At 45.0% G+C, this 20,197-nt stretch overlaps 1 protein-coding gene across 3 annotated transcripts in view; it reads right to left on the bottom strand.

The window, feature by feature from the left end:
- Positions 1 to 20,197, bottom strand: part of ACVR1C (activin A receptor type 1C) — a 92,050-nt gene that overhangs the window by 12,741 nt on the left and 59,112 nt on the right. Inside the window, exons 3-6 of one of the 3 annotated variants that reach the window (XM_059727370.1) lie at positions 12,615 to 12,734; positions 6,298 to 6,543; positions 2,604 to 2,834; positions 653 to 820 (exon numbers count right to left, since the gene is read on the bottom strand). In XM_059727370.1, coding sequence (XP_059583353.1) covers positions 653 to 820; positions 2,604 to 2,834; positions 6,298 to 6,543; positions 12,615 to 12,734 — 765 coding nt within the window. The remainder of the gene's footprint in view (positions 1 to 652; positions 821 to 2,603; positions 2,835 to 6,297; positions 6,544 to 12,614; positions 12,735 to 20,197) is intronic. The other 2 variants (XM_059727371.1, XM_059727372.1) reach the window with 2 other exon arrangements.

The following is a 20,197-nucleotide window of genomic DNA, read 5'->3' as shown; positions in this document are numbered from 1 at the left end:
TTAAATCCTATTTCAGGACCACAAAGTTTCCCATAATCCACACTCCTACTCTATTCAGGCATGCAATAACCCGGTACATACCACTGGTATCCTAGTGTTTGAATAGATAAGTACTAACACTAGTCAACAGTAGACAGACTCCACTGAGCATACTCAAACACTTCAGGCACCCTGAAGCAAGCGTGACCTAAATTTTACAATATTCTCCTGTAGCACTCCTATTCATCAGACTGGAGACATGGCAGCTTCAGCTAAATAAACCTTCCATTGAAAATGTAATTAAAATTATAATTAACACAATTCAATACTTTGTATTGTTTGATATTAAGTTATATTTGTTCTATGTTACTCCTGGTTTATTTTCAATGTACTATAGAACTGTACTCAAGAATAGTAATAACTGGATGGTTTGGCAGGTGACTGCATCATAAGCTCAGTTGAGAATGTTATGTGCTTTTCTTTCCATTTATACGAGCATTGGGAAACAAATTGAATAATGTTTTAAGTATCACTTTAAAATAAGTACTAATGAATCAAGCTCTTTATCAAAGAATTCTTTAGTGCATCTTGTAACTAATAGACATTTATGGAAATATCACCCACATTTTCCCCTCATCTTTTTTTAAAGAATATATTATAGAGAAATAAATACCTTTTGTACCAACTATTTCCATGTGAAGATGTGCTAGGCCACTGGCTATTGAAAGTGCCAATTTAATCATCCCATCTATTGTCACAGTATTTCTGTTTAAATAATCAAACAAGGAGCCTTGGTTATGATATTCAGACACAAGCCAGAGCTGAGTCCAAGTTCCATTGTCTATCAAAAGAAAAAAACGTTTCTGAACTATATGTATAAATTAGCTTTAAAAATTAGCAAGAGATTCAGTTATTTCAAGGTGAAGTGAATATTTTAAATACCAGTTTAACTATATACATTTTGCTCCCCACCACAGGAATGTTTTGAATGCCCACAGTTTTAAGTGGACCACCATATCAACTAAAGAAGGCTGTCTTGCATTATGCATCTGGAAAACTACACAAGATAAAAATAATCACAATACCAATATATTCACAGCCAGCATTTCAAGCTTTTTCAGCACTCACCAACCAAACAGGGAACAATGGGAACAATTCTGAATATAAAAGAATGAGCTATGCTCTATTCTCCTCATAGGAGTTGATGTCAGTACCAATAACCAAAGCAGCCCAGGAAGTGGAACTTCATTGTTCTGCAGCTTCTGCAAGATCATGATCAAATCCTACAGTCTTTGACAGGTAGAAAACCAGGCCTAGGTCTAAACAGAACCTAAAAAGATCCAAGTATGGAAATCCTGGATTTCAAAACATTCCCATGCCATTTTTCTTGGTATGAAATTACATATGGAAATTGATCTAATGCAATAGCATTAGCTCTGGGGAGTATAAAACAGTTACACAGATTGATTATCACATTCGGAACAGGAAAAAGCCTTTCAGTATTATTTTACCAGATACCTTCAGATTGACAAACTGCCTAATACTGACAAGACTCATGTAAGCCTTGACTAGGGTTGCCATTCGTCTGGTTTTATAGAGGAGAGTCCAGTTTTCTGGTCATCTGTCCTCTATTGATACGATACTGGATCCCTTTATGTCCTCTATTTTTCACTGCTCTGCTAAATGCAACTGTCCTCTATTCTTGAGGTACCTCGGTGGCCACCCTAGTCTTGACACAAGACACTAAGGCCTATGATCTGCACTGGGTGCCATACAGGCAGACCCCTACACCTGTGCGGAGCTCCATGGCTCCATGCAAGAGACATTTCCTTGCCCTGAAGGTCACGGCAGAACCTCAGCAAAGGAATTTGATATCACAGTCAAAGTGACCATTATCCACTTGAACTTTACTAATTATTCCTTCAAACTGTTAAACTCACATCTCTGTGCTTTCACAAAACAGGGGGAAAAGATCAAGTTCCTTGGGCTGCCACATGACAGGAAAAATACCGACCAAAACTAGTTAGAAAAATTATGATAGAACATTTTCTTTGTGTAAATGATGATTTGTTGAGGTTAAACAAAAACTTTTCTTCAACAGCTCTGCAACCACCCGGGTTCCTTTGGAGCCCACTAAGTGAGCTGCCCCAGAGGTGGGACTCCTCGGTCCCCAGCAGCAGAACCAGCAGGCGGTCCTAAACTGGGGCTCCCAGGACGGCCACACTCCCCAGCTCTTCCAGAGCCAACTTAACAGAAGTTTGGTTTCTTTCAACTCCCAACCTCCCCAGGACCCAGCCCAGCAGGCTGTTCAGATTCCCAGCCCATCCCTCCCATCATTATCAAGACAGGGGTTTCCTTAGCGCCACCCCTCCCAGCGGTATGCCTGGAAGCTTCCTTCCCTCCAAAAGCAGTGCTGGAGGACATGGAGACACGGGACAGTTGAAAGGGGCATTACTGGTATGTTGCTAAAAATGAATAATCCCTTCCACAAGAAACCTCAAGGTTCAAAGTTCTGTCCAGCTGTGAGTGAAACAGAACCTTGAAGGCTGAGAATTTCCCAGTAGACAGATGGGGGTTTTTCAGCCAACTTTAATTGTCAAAAGATGTCTGGAAAGATTATATACCCTTGTTATCAGCAGCAATAAAACCCAGGATATTTTCGTGTCTCAGCATAACTGTTTGATAGATTTCCGCCTCACGAAACCAAGACCTTTCATCCCTTGAAGAGAAGATTTTTACAGCAACATCTTCCCCGCACCATTTTCCACGCCAGACTTCGCCAAATCGACCTTTTCCTACTATTTCCTGAAGAACAATAGTCCTTGCAATTGTTCTTTGCACTAGCAGAGGCAAACCTAATAAAGAAGAATAAGGATGCTTTGTTTAAAAAAGTGTACTAGAATTTATTCAGTCAGATTAAAAATAAATTGTTGTGATTACATGGTCCTATGACCAAAAACAAAAACTCACCAGCATACCCACAGACACGCACACAATTTTCTGAGACTATTCTTTCAATTCTATTTGACAGATTAATGCACTACTCTGAACTGTAAACATTATGGCAGAACAAAATATCATGACATTTAATTTTTAAAAGCCCCCATATTCAATGGCATAACTGAGTGAGAGAGAGGGAAGGGACCGATTTGGGCAACTGTCCTAGGCTTTGCCCCAGTGTTACGCATACTGTAGCCAGATTCATGTGAACAACAGCTCATTACCAAACCAGGGCTAACAAGCAAACATCTGAAACAGGGTTGTATATCTTGTTTAATTGGTTCTGTTAACAGGGTAATAGAAAGCTCTCACCTGGCTCATGAAATAAGCTTAACTAAGAAAATACAATGTAGCTCAAGAAACTTAACTTGAGCTTTTGTAGACACATCTACAAAATAATGTTAAGGTGAAAAGAGGCTGAGCTGCATGGGATGTTCTACATGAGAAATTGTTCCAGCACACAAAAGAGATTTGTTAAGCAAAGACTGATGTGAAAAATCCACAATAAGCTACATAATTCTGAGACCAACAAAAATGTTTCATTACACAAAGAATGAAATATGTCTACATTATAAAATATCCCCTGAAACATATTCACATTGCCACTATTACTTATGATTTTTTCACTTCTATTACAGGGCAAACAAGTATAAGGATAAGTAAGTCTGGCTCCAATCCATCCAGAAGTTCACAAACTGCAGCAGCACTGAACTAAGTCATTTGGCTCAAAGGTCAGACTAAGGCTCTGGGAGTAAAGGCTCTGCTAGCAAAGAAAGAAGAAATCATATTTAGAGGTAAACTGAACCTTCAGTTTTCTAATGAAATAGTTTCAACTTATTTCCTTGTCATGAAGGTATTGTGCACTTGGGTACTGAGAAATATTGGAATAAGTACAATCAGTATCCCTTCTACTTTAAAAAACATATTAAAAAACACCTCCTTGGAAGGAAGGAAGGGAAGGAGGGAGGGAGAAAATTAAACACGTTAAAGAGAGCCCTCAAATGTTACAAATAATAAAATTAAGATTGCCTGTGTACATTTAATTTGTCCCTGGGGTTTTTCTGGTCTTTAACTACACGATCACAAACTCATTTTCCACAGCTTCCTGCACCACTTGGTGCACAGGAGAGATGCCACTCATGTTACGAGCAGCTGTTCAGTATTTGTTCTTTTTCCATTGTACAACAGGGGAGCTCCAGACCTTTACTGCACACTGTTCTAACCATTCTCTAAAAACAGAATTATTTATTTCTTTATGGACTTTTCTGTGATGCTTATCACTAGACTACCTGACAAGCCAGTATTTTCAGAGAACTTAGCAAATTATAGCACTTTATACAATGCTCAAAGCAAAGCCCCCACTGACTTCAATCCCAGGTGTACTTAAAAAAGAGCAAACCCTGCAAAGTCAAAAGTCTGTTGGGGCCAGCTGGCCCCACTGGGATTTCCTGGCCTCTCTAGTTAATGGACCACAATGGAACGATTTACCTAGCATCACATCTGGCCACCTCTGATTCCCCTGCCTGAATGATCAGGTACGTGCCTGAATTCACAATACAGCCAAATGGTGCAAGCCCAGGGTCTCAAGGTGTCCACTCAGAAAAATGAATAAAACACAATTAGTGACCACCTGTGAAAAATTTGGCCTATGTAATTTGCCTAGAACTACACAGGAACCTAGTGGCAGAGGCAGAGACAGAATTCAACTCTACAGGGCAGCCTTCAATTGCCTTAACTACAAGAGAGGCAAGAATTTGCGGGGTGATATCTTTTGTTGCATCAACTGCATGACTGAGGTAGACATAAACAAGCTTTCAGGTAGCACGGTATACTGTCTCAGGCTTCTGGGAGAGAAGCAGACAGAGCAGAGCTAAATAGCAGATAGAACAAAAGGTTGTGTAAAACTCCATATGTAAACCAAAAAAAACAAAAAACAAGATATGAGAAATTATCAAGTAGCCAATGGGCAGAAGATATAAAGTATATATCTGATAAAGGAGGAACAAGATTATTCTGGAAGGTCATTATCACCTGTGCAATGCAGAAGTTATGGACCACCATCCAGGTTAAACCCTATATTAAGGCACAGAATTTAGCACAGACAATGATGTCATGGTCCATTACAATTTACCTGATGCTCACTAATCTCTGCATTTCACAGGTGATAACCTGCATTATTTTGAGAATGTCATTTTTACTTTTTTTATTTAGACTTTATATTGAAACATAACATATTCATTACATTTTTCATTTACTCTATTAACATTTTAATATGCTAAGATTAGAAAGTTACTATAAACATTCTAAATGTTTTGAAAGTATCAAAAATTAAACATTTTAACTTTTTGTATTTGATAAACTCCATTAACATTGAAATTTCCTCTAAAATATTTTGATTTTGAAAGAAAACTGTTCCAACAAAAAAAATTTAGCCATCTCTTAAGAGCTAAGTACAAACATTTGGGGGCATTAGGGGGAGGTTAAATCGATTCAAAATGGCTACCTGATATCAGGTAAGTCAGGATGGGAGGGCTAGCTGGGGGATATGGGGGGAGGCGTGACCCATGAGGGGTGGGGGGCAGAAGTGACTTGCAAGTTGGGGGGAAGCGTGACCCACAAGGGGCAAGGGGGCAGGCATGACCTACGGGGGGGGGGGGGGGGGGGGATGAAAAGAACAGCCGCAGGACTGCAGCAGTGGCTGGGTTTTCCCAGCCCTGGGGCTGCGCAGGGAAGTTCCATGCAACTGTCTGACCTAAATTGAATAAGTTTGATAGCACATAGATCCAGGTTCATCTTAAACCAACTTCTGCAATTTTTAGACTGATTTTTGTGCATGGAACTTCTGTACAGTTACAGGTCTAGACTGACTGCCAGCACTAAGACGGGTCTGTAAGTATAAGGTCAGCACCAGGACGAGCTAAGTTTAAATTGGGTGGCCATTTTGAACCCAATTTAACCTCTCCAAATGTCTGTACTTAGCCATTATGACCCTGTTTTATTAATAATTAACAGAGACACGCTGACCTCCTGTTTTATCCACAGGGCATTACATTTCATGTAGTTGTACTGTGGGCATAATGGAATATATATAACCTCTTTACCACTAGTAGATAGAATCTACTAGTACTTACCATTCTAAGTGGTGAGAATAATTGTACAAAAAACAAACTGTTGTATTTATCAGTGGAAAACTTTTAACAACAATCTTTTCGTCTATACTGGATGGAGAAAATGGAATGGATAGTATTGTGGTTTTCTTCTTTTACCCATTTACTAACAAATATATATGTTTTATTCTGTTTAGCATTGCATACATACCAGATCCAGACCCAGATGTTGTCATATCATAAATAAGATCTTTAAGAGTTTTTCCAGAGTTTACAAGGTTACATTCAGATAGGGGCTCTTCAATATTTTGTCGCTTTTTCTTTCTGTATGCACAGTAGTGACCTTGACGTATACATATAGTCAGTATTACAGCTAGAGACAAGATACAAACTGGGATAGCAACTATCATGGCCAGCATCAGAGGTCCTAGGTTTGGTCTGCTTGAGGATTCTGAAGCTTTAATACGAGAGAGAAGGGAGGGAGAGAGAGAAGGAGAGAGATTTTAAGTCAGTATCCCATGTTATAAAGTTACTTTCAGTTGTAATTTTAAGGCATGATCCCAAATAGGAGTTAACAGGAGTCTTTCCCCAGCTTCCTCAGTGCAGCAGAACACCAGCTCTGCTACGCCTAAGGTTGAGAGTCACGTTCTGTTTAAAAAAAAAAAGCAACCACCCCTGAGAGTGCTCTAAAATCTGCACACTTGAAATTCACTGTTCTTTATGGCAGTGGCTCTCAACCTTTTTTAGACTCGACAAACTCTCAAACTTTTCAGAATTTAGCAGTGCCCCATTTAAAAAACTAACATAAACATATGAATATTATAGTATAAACATTATAATTCTGATATTAATTAATAAGTTATTATTTGATTGTGTACTTATATTCTAATCACCCCTTCAGGACCCTGACAGGGAGCCTCCCCTAGCTCTGCCTGGTTCAGCATGCATTTGCTCCTTGTGCAGCAGTGAACTCCCTACCCATGGCTCAAGGTCATTGGTGAGGATCAGGAACCACTGGAGCAAGTTTTTATCTTAGTTCCCTAGGGCAATCTGCCCTGAACTCCAGCCCTGGACCTCTAACAAAGAGTCCAGGTATGCCTGGCTGGCAGAAATGCACCTAAAGTACCTGGGGAGTGCTGAGGGGATGGGAAGTGGTCAAAAGGATGCACAAGGCCCAGGAGAGTGGAGGCAGCAGTGCTGTCACAGTTGCCACTGCCACCACAAGGTTAAACTGCACCTCGCACATTAGTTTTCAAGAGGCACATTGGAGCCAAACTGAAAAGCAGCTTTAGCAAAAAGGTGTGCCTGCCTGCAGGCAGATGTACCACTTCTACGGCTCTTCCTGTTTCAGCTCTGATATGCCTTCTGAAAGTCAAGGTGTGCCGGCCAGTTTTTCCCCACAGCAGCAATGCAAGCATTGAGGCACCTCTCGCAGATTCTCAAGGCATCATGCCACAGACCCCCAGTTGAGAACCACTGCCTTAGGGTCAAAGATACAGTTAAAGGTCCAAATCTGGTATTTTTTGAGAGTGGTTTCCAGATGCAATCCCTCTGGCTCTTCTGATTGGAACATCAGCTAAGATTCTCATGGTGATTCATTTGAACTCAACACTATCACTAAACACTGAGGAAACCCCTTTCTTTTGGAGATAGGCTGTGATGGACTGTGGGCTTTATTGTAATATTCCTATGTTAATTGTGTTTATGTTCTCATAATGTTGCATGCCTTAATTTTCCCATATAGCTGGTATATGGGAAAGGAATGAGTTAAAGGAATAGTGAAGCATGATATCTGGCTACGTGCAGGGCAAGACAAGATGAACCTTTAGCAACAACAGTCTTGACTATGGTGACATCTCTCTGGTGACATTGACAAAGGTGAGATGGCCAGAGGAGACTGAGATAAATGTAACCATGGGAGAGTAGGCTGAACTCTGGGAAAGAGTTTGGAGACTAAGACAACTGAACAGCTGTGGAGTTTGGGGCCTGAGAATCTGTAAATACTGAAAAGGGAACAGCTAAATATCTTTACAAGCTGTGTGGGCTGGACCAGAGACAGAAGAATGACTTGACCCTTTGAGGGGAGCAGAGAGTCTGTCTACTGTGCTATTTGGACTTTGGGTTGTCCTTGGTCTCCATAAAAAGAGATAAAGCCCCTCTCTCAGAGCAGAACTGGATGGGTCATGCAAAAGTCAGGGAAAGTGAGACACTGAAGGCACTCGTACAAATAACACCCTCAACATGTACATATGATAAAAACGTCACTTTGTGTAGCATAACAGCATCCCAGTGTACACGTGCAAGACTTCAGGGAGTTTTAAATGACTGCATCGTTGCAAACTAAACGCCTGCTGAAGGCAGAAGCGGTGAGGGGCCTGATCCTTTTTTTTTTTTTCCGGCGGAGCCTGCCCACCTCTCCCACGGCCAGGGGGCAAGCTGCTGGCAGGCTGAGTGGCCCCTGAGCTGTGGGGGGCCCCAGTCCTTCCCTCTGCAATGGCAGCACCCCCTGGTGCCACCTGGGTGGGCTGCTAGCAAGCCAGGTGCTGCCCCGATCCAACTCTTCCCTGATCCTGAGCTAGGGCAGCACCTGACCTGCCAGCTGCCCACCTGGGCAGTACTGGGGGGCACTGCTGCTGCAGAGAGAAGGACCTCAGTGGGAAGTAGCTGGCCCACCAGGAAGAGGGAAGGACCTCAGAAGGACCTCAAAGGGAAGGACTCAGCCCACTGGCAGCTTGTCCCCCCGGCTGTGGGAGAGGTGGGCAGGCTCTGCAGAAAAAGGATCAGGCCCCTCACCACTTCTGCCTTCAGCAGGCACTTGATGAAGGCAGAAGTAGTGAGGGACCCAATCTTTTTTTTTTTTCCCCCCAGTAGAGCCTGCCTGCAGCCAGGGGGTGAGCTGCCACTGAGCTGAGCAGCCCCTGACCTGCAAAGGGCCCCGATCCTTCCCTCTGCAGTGGCAGCACCCCCTGGGGCTGCCCAGCAGGCTGCTAGCGTGCTGGGTGCTGCCCCAGCTCAGAGGTACAACTGGGCTAGATCCAAATATTCCCTGAGTCCACCCACTGGAAGCCCATCAGGAACTGCCCCCTAGGTGGGATTGGGGAAGAATTGGATTAGGTAGGGTGCTGCCTCCAAGCTGGGGCAGTGCCTGGTCTGCTAGCAGCGCAGCCAGGTAGCCCTGGGGGCCGCTGCCACTGTGGAGGGAAGGACCAGGGCCTTCTAAAGCTCAGGGGCTGCTTGGCTGACCAGCAGCTTGGCCCCTGGCTGCAGGGGGGCAGGCTCTGCCAGAAGCAGGATTGGACCCCTCACTTCTGCTTATAGCAGTTTGCTGCAGCCAGCTGGACACCTAGGGCCACCCCAGAACAGGCTGCCTTGCCCCAGGGGCAGCACAGGGGGGTGACAGGAGGGTGGCTGGGGGTGCAATAAGCCAGTGGGGATGGCCTGCAAGCTGCTTGAAGCCTGGGTGGGCAATGGCAGGGGTTGGATCAGGTGCCTGCCAGCTCAGGCAGCACCCAGCCCACTAGTAGCCCACCTGGCTGGCTGCTGCAGAGGGAAGGACCGGGGCCCCCCAGCAGCTCAGGGGCCACACAGCCTGCTAGCAGCTCACACCGCCCCGCTCTCCCTTCTGGCTGTGGGCAGGATCTGGCTCCGAAAAAAAAATGGGGCCCCTCACCATAACATGGCAATGACAGAAAAGAAAAACTGAAATGGTTTCGTCCTTAGGGTTTTATTCTATGCCCCACTGATTCAATTTAGGGGCAGAGAATAAAACCCTGAGGATTAAACCCCCATCACATGTACAAGCACCTGAAAGGCTGAGGTCTCAGAGTGAGAAAGAGTCTGGCCTCTCCCTTACTCTATCAGACAAGCTTAGGTTGGCTTCAGAGGACTCTCTCAGACGAAAGAAGTCTCCAAAGAAGGAACTCCCTAGAGGGCACTCTGTAAAAATACAAAAAACATTAAAGGAAAAAAGTCTGGCTCTCCAGAAAACTATATGCTCTTCATGCTCTGAAGAGACTAGGAAGTCAGTATGCAGCAATCCTAAATACCAAGATTTACTATTCAGCCATGGTCACAAACATTTGGTGACTCAAGGGTAGGTGTAAAGCTCACTGAACCTGAGCTGCAATCATGAACTATAGACCTGAGCATTACCATGATATAAATCTGAGAAAATAGTAATGCTTATGCCTTGGTTGAGGTTTTGTTTTGTTTTTTAAACCTTTTGGGAAACGTGCCCAGCTAATATCTACTGCTAAGTTAGAAAGGTTTCTAACTAGGTTCTGAGAAAGTAAATTACACTGTAGAGATATGTGAGAATAGCCTCCACCACCAACTGTACATACTGGGAAGCCCTGCTACTCTGTGTAAGGACCTGAGAATGGGCAGGCTGCAGAGTACAGAATCAACAAACATTGGCACTAGGAAGAAGGAACAGGAATGCTCACTGAGATGAACTGAGCAATTCACACCTCTCCAAGCTGTTTTTCCAGAGTCATGCAATGATCTCATTCAGCTAAAACATCTCTTTGAGATTAATTGGTCACTTCACACTTCTCTGAGCTTCCTGAACTGCACTTCCCACAGTGCCTACATCTTGCCACCTTCCCATAGCCTCTCCAAATTTATCTGGGTCATGGAGTGACAGGATGGTAGGGGAGCTTCAAAGCACTAGGGACATGAGGGAGACTTGGATGTAATGAAAGAAATGATGGAGGAATTGGAGCAGTGGGGAAGAAGTCTGAACACGGAAATGTCGAGAATAAGAGCAGCTGCCGGCAGCTGCTTTCTGACTCCCACCGGAGCAGTAAAACTTTCACCTTGACAGGCGGGTGATTAAAGGATGGAGTGAAATTAACCAGGCACAGACGCGTGTTGGTTACAGGAGATTGTTTACTTACGTCGCCCAGATAGTGACGTGCGACGCAGGCTGAGCCTTTGTTCCGTTACAGTTGCTTCGATTGTAGTCAAGCGTACGGGTTCAGGTTACAGTTCAGCAATGACGAACGTGGCACCAGAACGAGCTATCGGGCCTGCAGGGCTTTACTACGTCAAGATTTACGATGACAGAGAGTCATTGACAGGTGATCAAGCCGCCAAGTCACTCTGGTGATGGGCTCAGGTTTCTCCTCAGAGATTTCCCCAGAGTTCTCCGACTTGGGCGGAAGCTGCTAAACTATTTATAGACAGAGGTGTCTAACAGAGGTATCCAATGATGGGCTGCTAAGTGGAATCTTTAATTTTTTGGCAAAGCAGCAGTTCTTTGTGCTATCAGGTTGCAAGGCAGTGGGTCAGGTTTCCTGTCTGTTACGTATGAGGTGCCTACGCTTGTTTCTTGACCAATTATATACAGTTTTCGCTCGGATTTTATTTCAGCTGACCAATTATTTACAGCTCTCCGCCAGGATTTTGTTTCAGGAGTTTCTGGCAAGGATTTCTTTTAACCCTTAGTTGACTACTGTGTGCAAAATGAGGATGGTCTGAATGGTATCTCTTGCTAGTGGCATGGGCACTGATTAACTGGGTTGTGACATGCCCCCTTGCCCATGGCACAGCAAGTGACCACTTACTTTAGGCTACAGCTCGTTCTCGTCGTCATATTCGTTGTAATTGGGCTTTTCTTCTGGCAAGCGGGTATATACAAAAGCAGAAAGCGTCATTAGTCGTTTCTTTATGAGCTGCAAGATACAACAACCTAAACACACAACTATGGCTATCGCAATTAATGGCAAGCACAAGGTAATAAGCGGGGTTAGTAAATGCATTAACCAAGATGATGTATCCCCATCCCATCCAGCTGAAAAGGTCGGCTAACCATCCCTTTTCTAGTCCTGCGACATTGTTGGTTCTTGCTGCAATTTTCCGCATCGACGTGATTTGGTGTTTTAGAGGAAGAGACACATTGGGAATACCAGTATAACAATGGTCAAGGGAAAGATTTAAAAACTGACAAAGTCCACCTTCTTTAAGTAAAAGAGCATCTAAAGCTAAACGGTTTTGTATCGTCATTTGTGAAGTGACTTGTAACTGCTGATTGATTAAATTTAGGCTATCGGCGGTATGATTGGCAAGCAACTCTATTTGCTCAGCGAGCTGAGCGATAGCCACTTGGGCCCTGCCCATCGGTATTATTCCCCAGGCAAAGATGCCCTCTAGTCCCCAGTTGAGGAATTGGTTACGTCTTTCCTCTGAAGTGAGGGAAGCCCAGACTTGCCCCCGCCCATGACGGCGGAGCAATGTTGAACCAGACGGCCTAGAAGTGTTGGCATACAAAGGGGACAGAGATACGGTGGTCAAAAAGCATTGTACCCCTGAAAGTGTGGCTGGGAGGGTCGTATATAAGTGACCGTCTGAGCAAGCCCACAACAGTCCCAAAGGAACGGGAGCAAACAACCACGCGCAGTTACCCGAAAAAGCGTAGGCTTCCCAGGCCCTTTCAGGTTTACGAACATTGAGAGTTTTGTTATGACAGGCAGAACTCATTAATGCTGCACCAGGAATTGTCATGGAACAAGGTTCAGATCCAGTTACCACGGCCAGGTGTCATGGTGACGTCACACGCCGGGCTTCGGTGTCTGCGGTGACGCTTTCTCTCTCTCTCTCTCTCTGGGCCGGGTCCCTTGTCGCTGCACGTCTCAGGTTCTGGGCCTGCTAAAGCAAAGAAAACTAAAAACAATAAAATTGTCTTTTGTACATCTACAAGCATAATGGCATAGTGGTTGGAATAGTTTGTAGATGCCCCCTTCGAGTAGTTGCTTGTTGGGGCAGGCTGCGGTGTTATCCGGAGTGCGCTGCTAGGCGTGGGTGCCCCTGGGGCCCGGACCGGTTGGCGGAATCGGTCGAGGTTGGTAGCCTAGTATATGTGCCAGTTGTCATTGTCCCGCATCTCCTAGGACGCGTAGCCGTTGCTTGGTAAGTGCGGAGTTTTTTAGGAGGAACCCAAACACGGCTCTTTCCTCCGGCGTCCTCTGGGGTGGCAGTCTCAATTCCTTTCGTGAGTCGAATTGGGAATGTCTTGGCCCTTGGTGCCCGACCGGGTATGCTGTAAGGTGGCTTGATATGCCGGCTGGGTTTGTAGCTACTGACTCCACAAGGGCTTGCAGTCGTGGAAGTTGACTTAAAAGATTCCCTGCTGGCTGAATAGCGAGCAGGTTGAGGAGGCGGCGAAGGGTGATGGTGTCCTCTCCTCCGTAAATCTCCACGCATGCTTTGATGGCGTCAAGGGTGGTGGTGGTGGTTGCACCCTGTGGGTTGGTTACTTGCTTGGTTATTGCTACAGGGTGAGCAGCTGCTGTAGTTGTTACTGTATCTGGTGGGAGGGTCGGATATAAATTCCTGCTCGTTGCCCCCTCCCTGTGGTACGGAGGTGGGGCCATTGGGAGCGACGTCACCTCAGGGGGCGGGCTTACTGGGTGGAGTCCCGCCTGTTCTTCTGTGGCTCCGCCCTTCTTTTCCGGGTCCTCCGGGCAGCTCATTTTTTTTCGGCGCCATTTTCTGGTGGCGGCGGAGGGTTTTGGCGCGCCACCATCTCTGCGGCAGCTTTGCTGACTGTAGCTAACTGGGTTTTTAAGTTTGCATTTTCACATAGCAGGAGTGACACTGCACGGAGCAGCACATTAATCATCTTCCCTTTGTCCCACTCGGAGCCTACCCACTCCTTTCCGACTCCCTCTTCTCCTCTGAGGGAGAAGTAGCCGCTGACGCACCCCGTCTCTGCCCTGCCCGCTTGGTGATAAGCGATGTGCACCCATAATTCATCCGCGTTATCTGCGCGGCACCCCACACTGCGCCGGGGCAGTTCTTAATTAATTCCACCTCCATCACATTTCCCCCTGATCCTGTTTGTGACGCCATGTCGAGAATCAGAGCAGCAGCCGGCAGCTGCTTTCTGACTCCCACCGGAGCAGTAAAACTTTCACCTTGACAGGCAGGTGATTAATGGATGGAGTGAAATTAACCAGGCACAGACGCGTGTTGGTTACAGGAGATTGTTTACTTACGTCGCCCAGATAGTGACGTGTGACGCAGGCTGAGCCTTTGTTCCGTTACAGTTGCTTCGATTATAGTCAAGCGTATGGGTTCGGGTTACAGTTCAGCAATGACGAACGTGGCGCCGGAACGAGCTATCGGGCCTGCAGGGCTTTACTACGTCAAGATTTATGATGACGGGGAGTCATTGACGGGTGATCAAACCGCCAAGCCACTCTGGTGATGGGCTCAGGTTTCTCCTCAGAGATTTCCCCAGAGTTCTCCGACTTGGGCGGAAGCTGCTAAACTATTTATAGACAGAGGTGTCTAACAGAGGTATCCAATGATGGGCTGCTAAGTGGAATCTTTAATTTTTTGGCAAAGCAGCAGTTCTTTGTGCTATCAGGTTGCAAGGTAGTGGGTCAGGTTTCCTGTCTGTTACGTATGAGGTGCCTACGCTTGTTTCTTGACCAATTATATATAGTTTTCGCTCGGATTTTATTTCAGCTGACCAATTATTTACAGCTCTCCGCTAGGATTTTGTTTCAGGAGTTTCTGGCAAGGATTTCTTTTAACCCTTAGTTGACTACTGTGTGCAAAATGAGGATGGTCTGAATGGTATCTCTTGCTAGTGGCATGGGCACTGATTAACTGGGTTGTGACAGGAAACAGGGAGACTAGAGTATTAGAACAGTCCAGGTAAGAATGAGTGAAACAAGGCAATCAGAGCTGTTCTGTTCTGTGAAAGAGGCTGTGGACTTCTGTCTTATCCTTCCCAAACCCCCACAATGAATCAATGACAGTAACTTACATGGACCTAATCTCTGTAGTATCTGCATGCCTCCCAACATGCTTGCGATAAAGGAAAATAGGCTTATACCTTTTTGTTGAGACACAGGCTGTCAGTGACTTGCCTAAGATCACACAGGAAGTCTACCCCTAATTTCCTGGATCATCTTTCTTCTCAGGTCTCTTTATAAATAGCCACCTTCCCTATAAAACATCCCCACTGACTCCATGCTAGCCCCTGCTGTTTTGCATTCTCTCCCCAGCTTCTCCACCTCTATGCCTCACCATGGACTGGGAAGAATGGGAAGGAACAGCAAAAACCAAGCTGTTATGAACAGGCACAGCAACAGAAGGCAAGGAGCTAATTTGTGCTCAGTGAACGAACCTGCAGGCAATATTGCTGCAGTACTCACTGCCAGGGAGGCAGAAATAGTGAAGGGAAGAAATGGGACAGATTTGGATAGAGGTACTGAGATTTTTTTTAACACAGAGAAAATTAGATACCCAAAAACATTCTATTTATGAAGACTTAAGATTGCCCAACAGTGCCTAGTAGCCTTCCCGAACATGAAGAGTAGAAGAGTAAACTTAGAACCGGAAGTGACAGCTAAAATATGCACTTTCTCAGGGACGGGAGGAGGAGGTCAGAATAGATGGACAAGAAATTCATTGTGAATTCAAGGCTTGACTATGGATATAAGAGTGTGGGGACTAATTCAACGTATAGCTCATCTTACATAACCAAGGAAGTATAAGAGCCCTACAGGAGATGCATGTACACAGCAGCACAGGATGTCAGACAGCAAAAAGCAATATTTCATGCCCTAATGATTCCTAAAATGACAGCTTAATGAGAAAAGAAAGGAGACACCAGGGCTGGCTGAAAATGTTGACAGGGTGGCTGTATGTTGCTGAGGATGGCAGGGGGAGGGGGACTAAGAAGGATTCATACATGCTAGTGTCGGAAGGGACCTCAACAGATGATCAAGCCCGACCCCCTGCCTGGGCAGGAAAGAGTGCTGGGGTCACATGACCCCAGCCAGATGCCTATCTAGCTTTCTCTTAAAGACCCCCAAGGTAGGGAAGAGCACCACCTCCCTTGGAAGCCCATTCCAAATTTTGCCCACCCTTACCGGGAAGACGTTTTTCCTGATATCTAGCTTAAATCTGCTCTCTGTCAGTTTGTGAGTATTGTTCCTGGTTACCCCAAGATGCATCCTGGTGAACAGAGCATCTCTGGTTCCTTGCTGTGCCCCCCTAATGAATTTGTAGGCGGCCACAGATCATCTTTTAGCCTTCTCTTGCGGAGGCTGAAGAGATCCAGATCCCTTAGTCTCTCCTCATAGGGACTGGCCTGCAAACCCTTAACCATATAAGTGGCCCTCCTCTGGACCCTCTCAAAGTTATCCACATCATTCCTGAAGTACGGCACCCAAAACTGGACACAGTACACCAGCTGTGGTCTGACCAATGCCGCATAGAGGGGAAGTATCACCTCCTCAGTTCTATTTGTCATGCATCTGCTGATGCATGATAAAGTGCAGGTAGCTTTGCTGATGATTTCGTCACATTGATGACTCATGTTCATCTTGGAGTCCACTATGACTCCAAGATCTCTTTCTGCTTCTGTAGGAGAAAGGACACACATGCTTAAATTTACTGTAGCCAGCACAGAATAAAAGTACCAATATTAAGGGACATACACTACCCCTGTAATTTGTTTTCCCTGTTTCATCAGCAGTTCATCCTCCAGGTATTTTGAGCCATGACTTATCATCATGACTCTCCATTTCACTACCATAAAGTTTCTGGGCAGAAGGGGAAGGGAAACACTCAGGCTAGCAACAGACATTCAAAAAGCCTGAGCCTGAACTGATTCAATCTTTGAAGGTTAGTCTAACCTGGATAGGTTAAACCAGTTTATAACCATAAAGACATCCCTTCTGGACTGAAAAAATGCAGGCATATGCCTGCAGTGGCTCAGGCTAGAAGCTGGGGGGTGCTAGAGCAGCCCTCCCTTCCCTTCCTAAGTGCTGAGCTGACGGGGGTGTAGCCAGGCCCTGGCAGGATGCTCTGATTAGCCTGTCTCACTGCCCCCTCCCCCTACCCGAGAAGCGCAGCAGGGAATTGATAACACAGTGTTTATCACCCCATTAAGAAAATAGAGGAACATTACCAGCTACCTGTTGATTCTGCCTTTGTCCCATCTGCCACAGCACAGACTGTAGCCAGCATATGGCCTGCTAGCTAATGCTGTGTCTGGGTAAGGTGGAGGGGACAGTGGAATCCCTGCTTGGGGGGGGGGAGCAGAAGCTAGGCAGATGCCTGCAGTTTCTGCCAGAGCTGCAGCCAGGGAGCAGAGGGGAGGGGCCAGCCCTGCTGTGGAGCAGAGAGCCCCACCCAGCCCAGAGAGCATGTGGGGATGCTGGGGGAGTCTGGTTTAGCTTAAACCAGCAAGGGGGCTGGGACAGACATTGCATAAACCGATTTGATCCAAAACAGTTAAGTCTGATATTACATTTTAACAGGTTTATTGCAAACTGGTTTCAGCCATTTTCAAACTGGTTTATGTGCACTGAACATCTGTACTGTTACAGGTTTAAACCAGTTTCTGATCACTTACACAGGTTTGTGTGTAATGTCTGTCCCTAGCCTTAGAGTCATTTTGTAGCCAAGTGCAAACCAATGTAAGAACTGGAAGACACGTTATCACACACTTCTACTAAAAAAAAAGAATTTACACAATTCCTTTTCTGTTCAAAATAACAGAAAATTAGCTGATCGCCTCTCTGCCCCTCCTCCCCCGCTTTTGCAGACAGCACATCTCGCTCAGGAAATAGGGCATACACCCCCACAGCACAAGCTTTGTCAACACAAATTTTGTTCTAGGTAAGTTGTACTAACTAAGAACTCAACACCTGCTTTATGAATACTGATGCACACCCTAGAAAACACTTCACAGCGGCTAATTCTTATGGCCTGTTTATCTATTATTGACTCCAAGATGAACATGAACTGCCAATGCCAGACCGCAGCCAGCAAAGCCAACCGCACCTTGTTGTGCATCCAAAGATGCATCTCAAGCCGGTCCAGAGAGGTGATACTCCCCCTCTATGCGACATTGGTCCGGCCTCAATTAGAGTACTGCGTCCAGTTCTGGGCACCGCACTTTAAGAAGGATGTGGCCTGCCTTGAGAGGGTCCAGAGGAGGGCCACCCACTTGGTTGGAGGGCAACAGGGCAGGCCCTATGAGGAGAGGCTGAGGGACCTGAACCTGTTCAGCCTCAGCAAACGGAGGCTGAGGGGGCATTTGGTGGCTGCCTACAAACTCGTTAGGGGAGATCAGCAGCAAATAGGAAGGGTCTTATTCCCCCCAGCAGCACCTGGGGTGACAAGGAACAATGGCCAGAAGCTGCTGGAGAATAGGTTCAGGTTAAAGATTAGGAAGCACTATTTCACTGTTAGGGTAGCTAGAAACTGGAACCAACTTCCTAGGGAAGTGGTCCTAACTCCTACCTTGGGTAAATTCAAAAAGAGGTTGGATGAACACCTGTCTGGGGTTGTGTGATCCCAGCGTGTGCTCCGGCCAGTGCCGGGGGGTCAGACAAGATGATCTATTCTGGTCCCTTCTGACCACTAACTACTATGAAACTATGAAACTCACCCACACATTTCTAGCTATACTATAGACATCACTGTTGATGGTCCCTATGATAAGGATGCTCCTATGCATAACTACTGACAAAACCTACCAAACTGCTAAAATGAGATGTGCTGAATCCCTCCAGGTACATAGGCACCTTTTTTCATTTATCACAAACACCATGGAAAAACAGAAAGAAAGGTATGCAGATCCTCCCCCAAGAGTCAGAATCATAGAGCACTTCAGTTTTATCCCAAGCACAGATCTACCAAGCTTTTTCAGGTACACCTAACACAGTGAATGCACCTGGAGCTGATACAGATCATTCTCGGTGTCTACCACCAACTCCAGGAGGAACACAGTTACATTTCCATTGACGTGGACCTGAATTCTGTGTTTCCTGATTTTCAGAGGTTTGAGTTTTGCTGAACTTGATGTTCCAAAGCAACATGAGCTATTACTGGGCAACCCTAATTCTGTGTTCAGACTATCTGGATTCTGTGAAATGTATTTCAGTACAAATTCTGCATCAACAGCCTCAGTACCAGGTAAGCAACTAACATGGATCTCAGTACTGTATATGACAACTTTGCACTAAGGTGAACCGAAGTAACTGTGGCTTACAAACTATGATGATATATACTACTTATTAATCATCTTTATGATGGTTAAAAGCTTAAAGATTGATGGGCATAGTATCCTTCTAGTTTATGACTTTTTATATTCGTCAAAATAGTCACATAAAAACCGTACCAAAATAACATTTCTAAATACCCCATCTATAATAAATCTTTAGAGATGCACATAGTTTTGTGTGATAATTAAAACCAGTGCTATAAGTTGCAAGTTAGTTCTGTGTAGCGCCTATATAGCCCATAAAACTCAGAACTCTATTAAATCTTGTAAAAGATATGGTTTCATCAGTGCAACACAAATAGAAAGATCAAAGTGTCATAGGTCAGCCTACTTCTCAAACTACACGTCTGTACAAAATACGTGAGTATACTGACACCTACTGCCCTAAACCTAACAAATAATTTACTTGCAGTAGATTACAGTCAAGAGCACAGCTTTTGCAAACAAATTCCTCACAGAAAAAATGCCACTACATGTAAGCTAATCACTCAGAAGTAGAATCAGAGCACTGTTCAGACTCATATAGCTGCAACTTGATAGAAAGTAGAAAAGGAATTTACATCATACATTATGAATTCACACTAGATAAAGTCAAGGGTTTTTTTGTTTACACAGAAAAAATTACGATCTCAGTTATGAAAAGGTTAAAAGGCATGTGTACTGTACAACCTTAATTAACTTCCAAGATTTAGGATATACCTAATGCCTTTCAATAAACAAATCTTCAAAAGAAATAAGATGACCCATTTTCAGAATACCTGCTCTCCATCACCTCACCTTAATTACTTTATGTGCTACACAAAAAAGCTACATTACAAAGGATCTTATGAAGTTTGCAAAGTCAAGCACTTACGTAGATTCATAGATGTTAGGGTCGGAAGGCATCTCAACAGATCATTGAGTCCGACCCCCTGCCTAGGCAGGAAAGAGTGCTGGGGTCAGATGACCCCAGCCAGATGCCTATCCAGATCCCTATCCAACAAGGAAAAGTGCAGAGTGCTGCACCTAGGGTGCAAAAATATTAAGCACACCTAGTGGCTGGGAAGTGACCTTCTCAGCAGCACAGAAGCAGAAAGGG

This window comes from Alligator mississippiensis, chromosome 4, assembly GCF_030867095.1.
Source record: "Alligator mississippiensis isolate rAllMis1 chromosome 4, rAllMis1, whole genome shotgun sequence".
In the NCBI taxonomy this organism is placed as follows: domain Eukaryota; kingdom Metazoa; phylum Chordata; order Crocodylia; family Alligatoridae; genus Alligator; species Alligator mississippiensis.
Note: the sequence above shows the minus strand (reverse complement) of the source record. Positions and strands in the feature narration are given on the sequence as shown.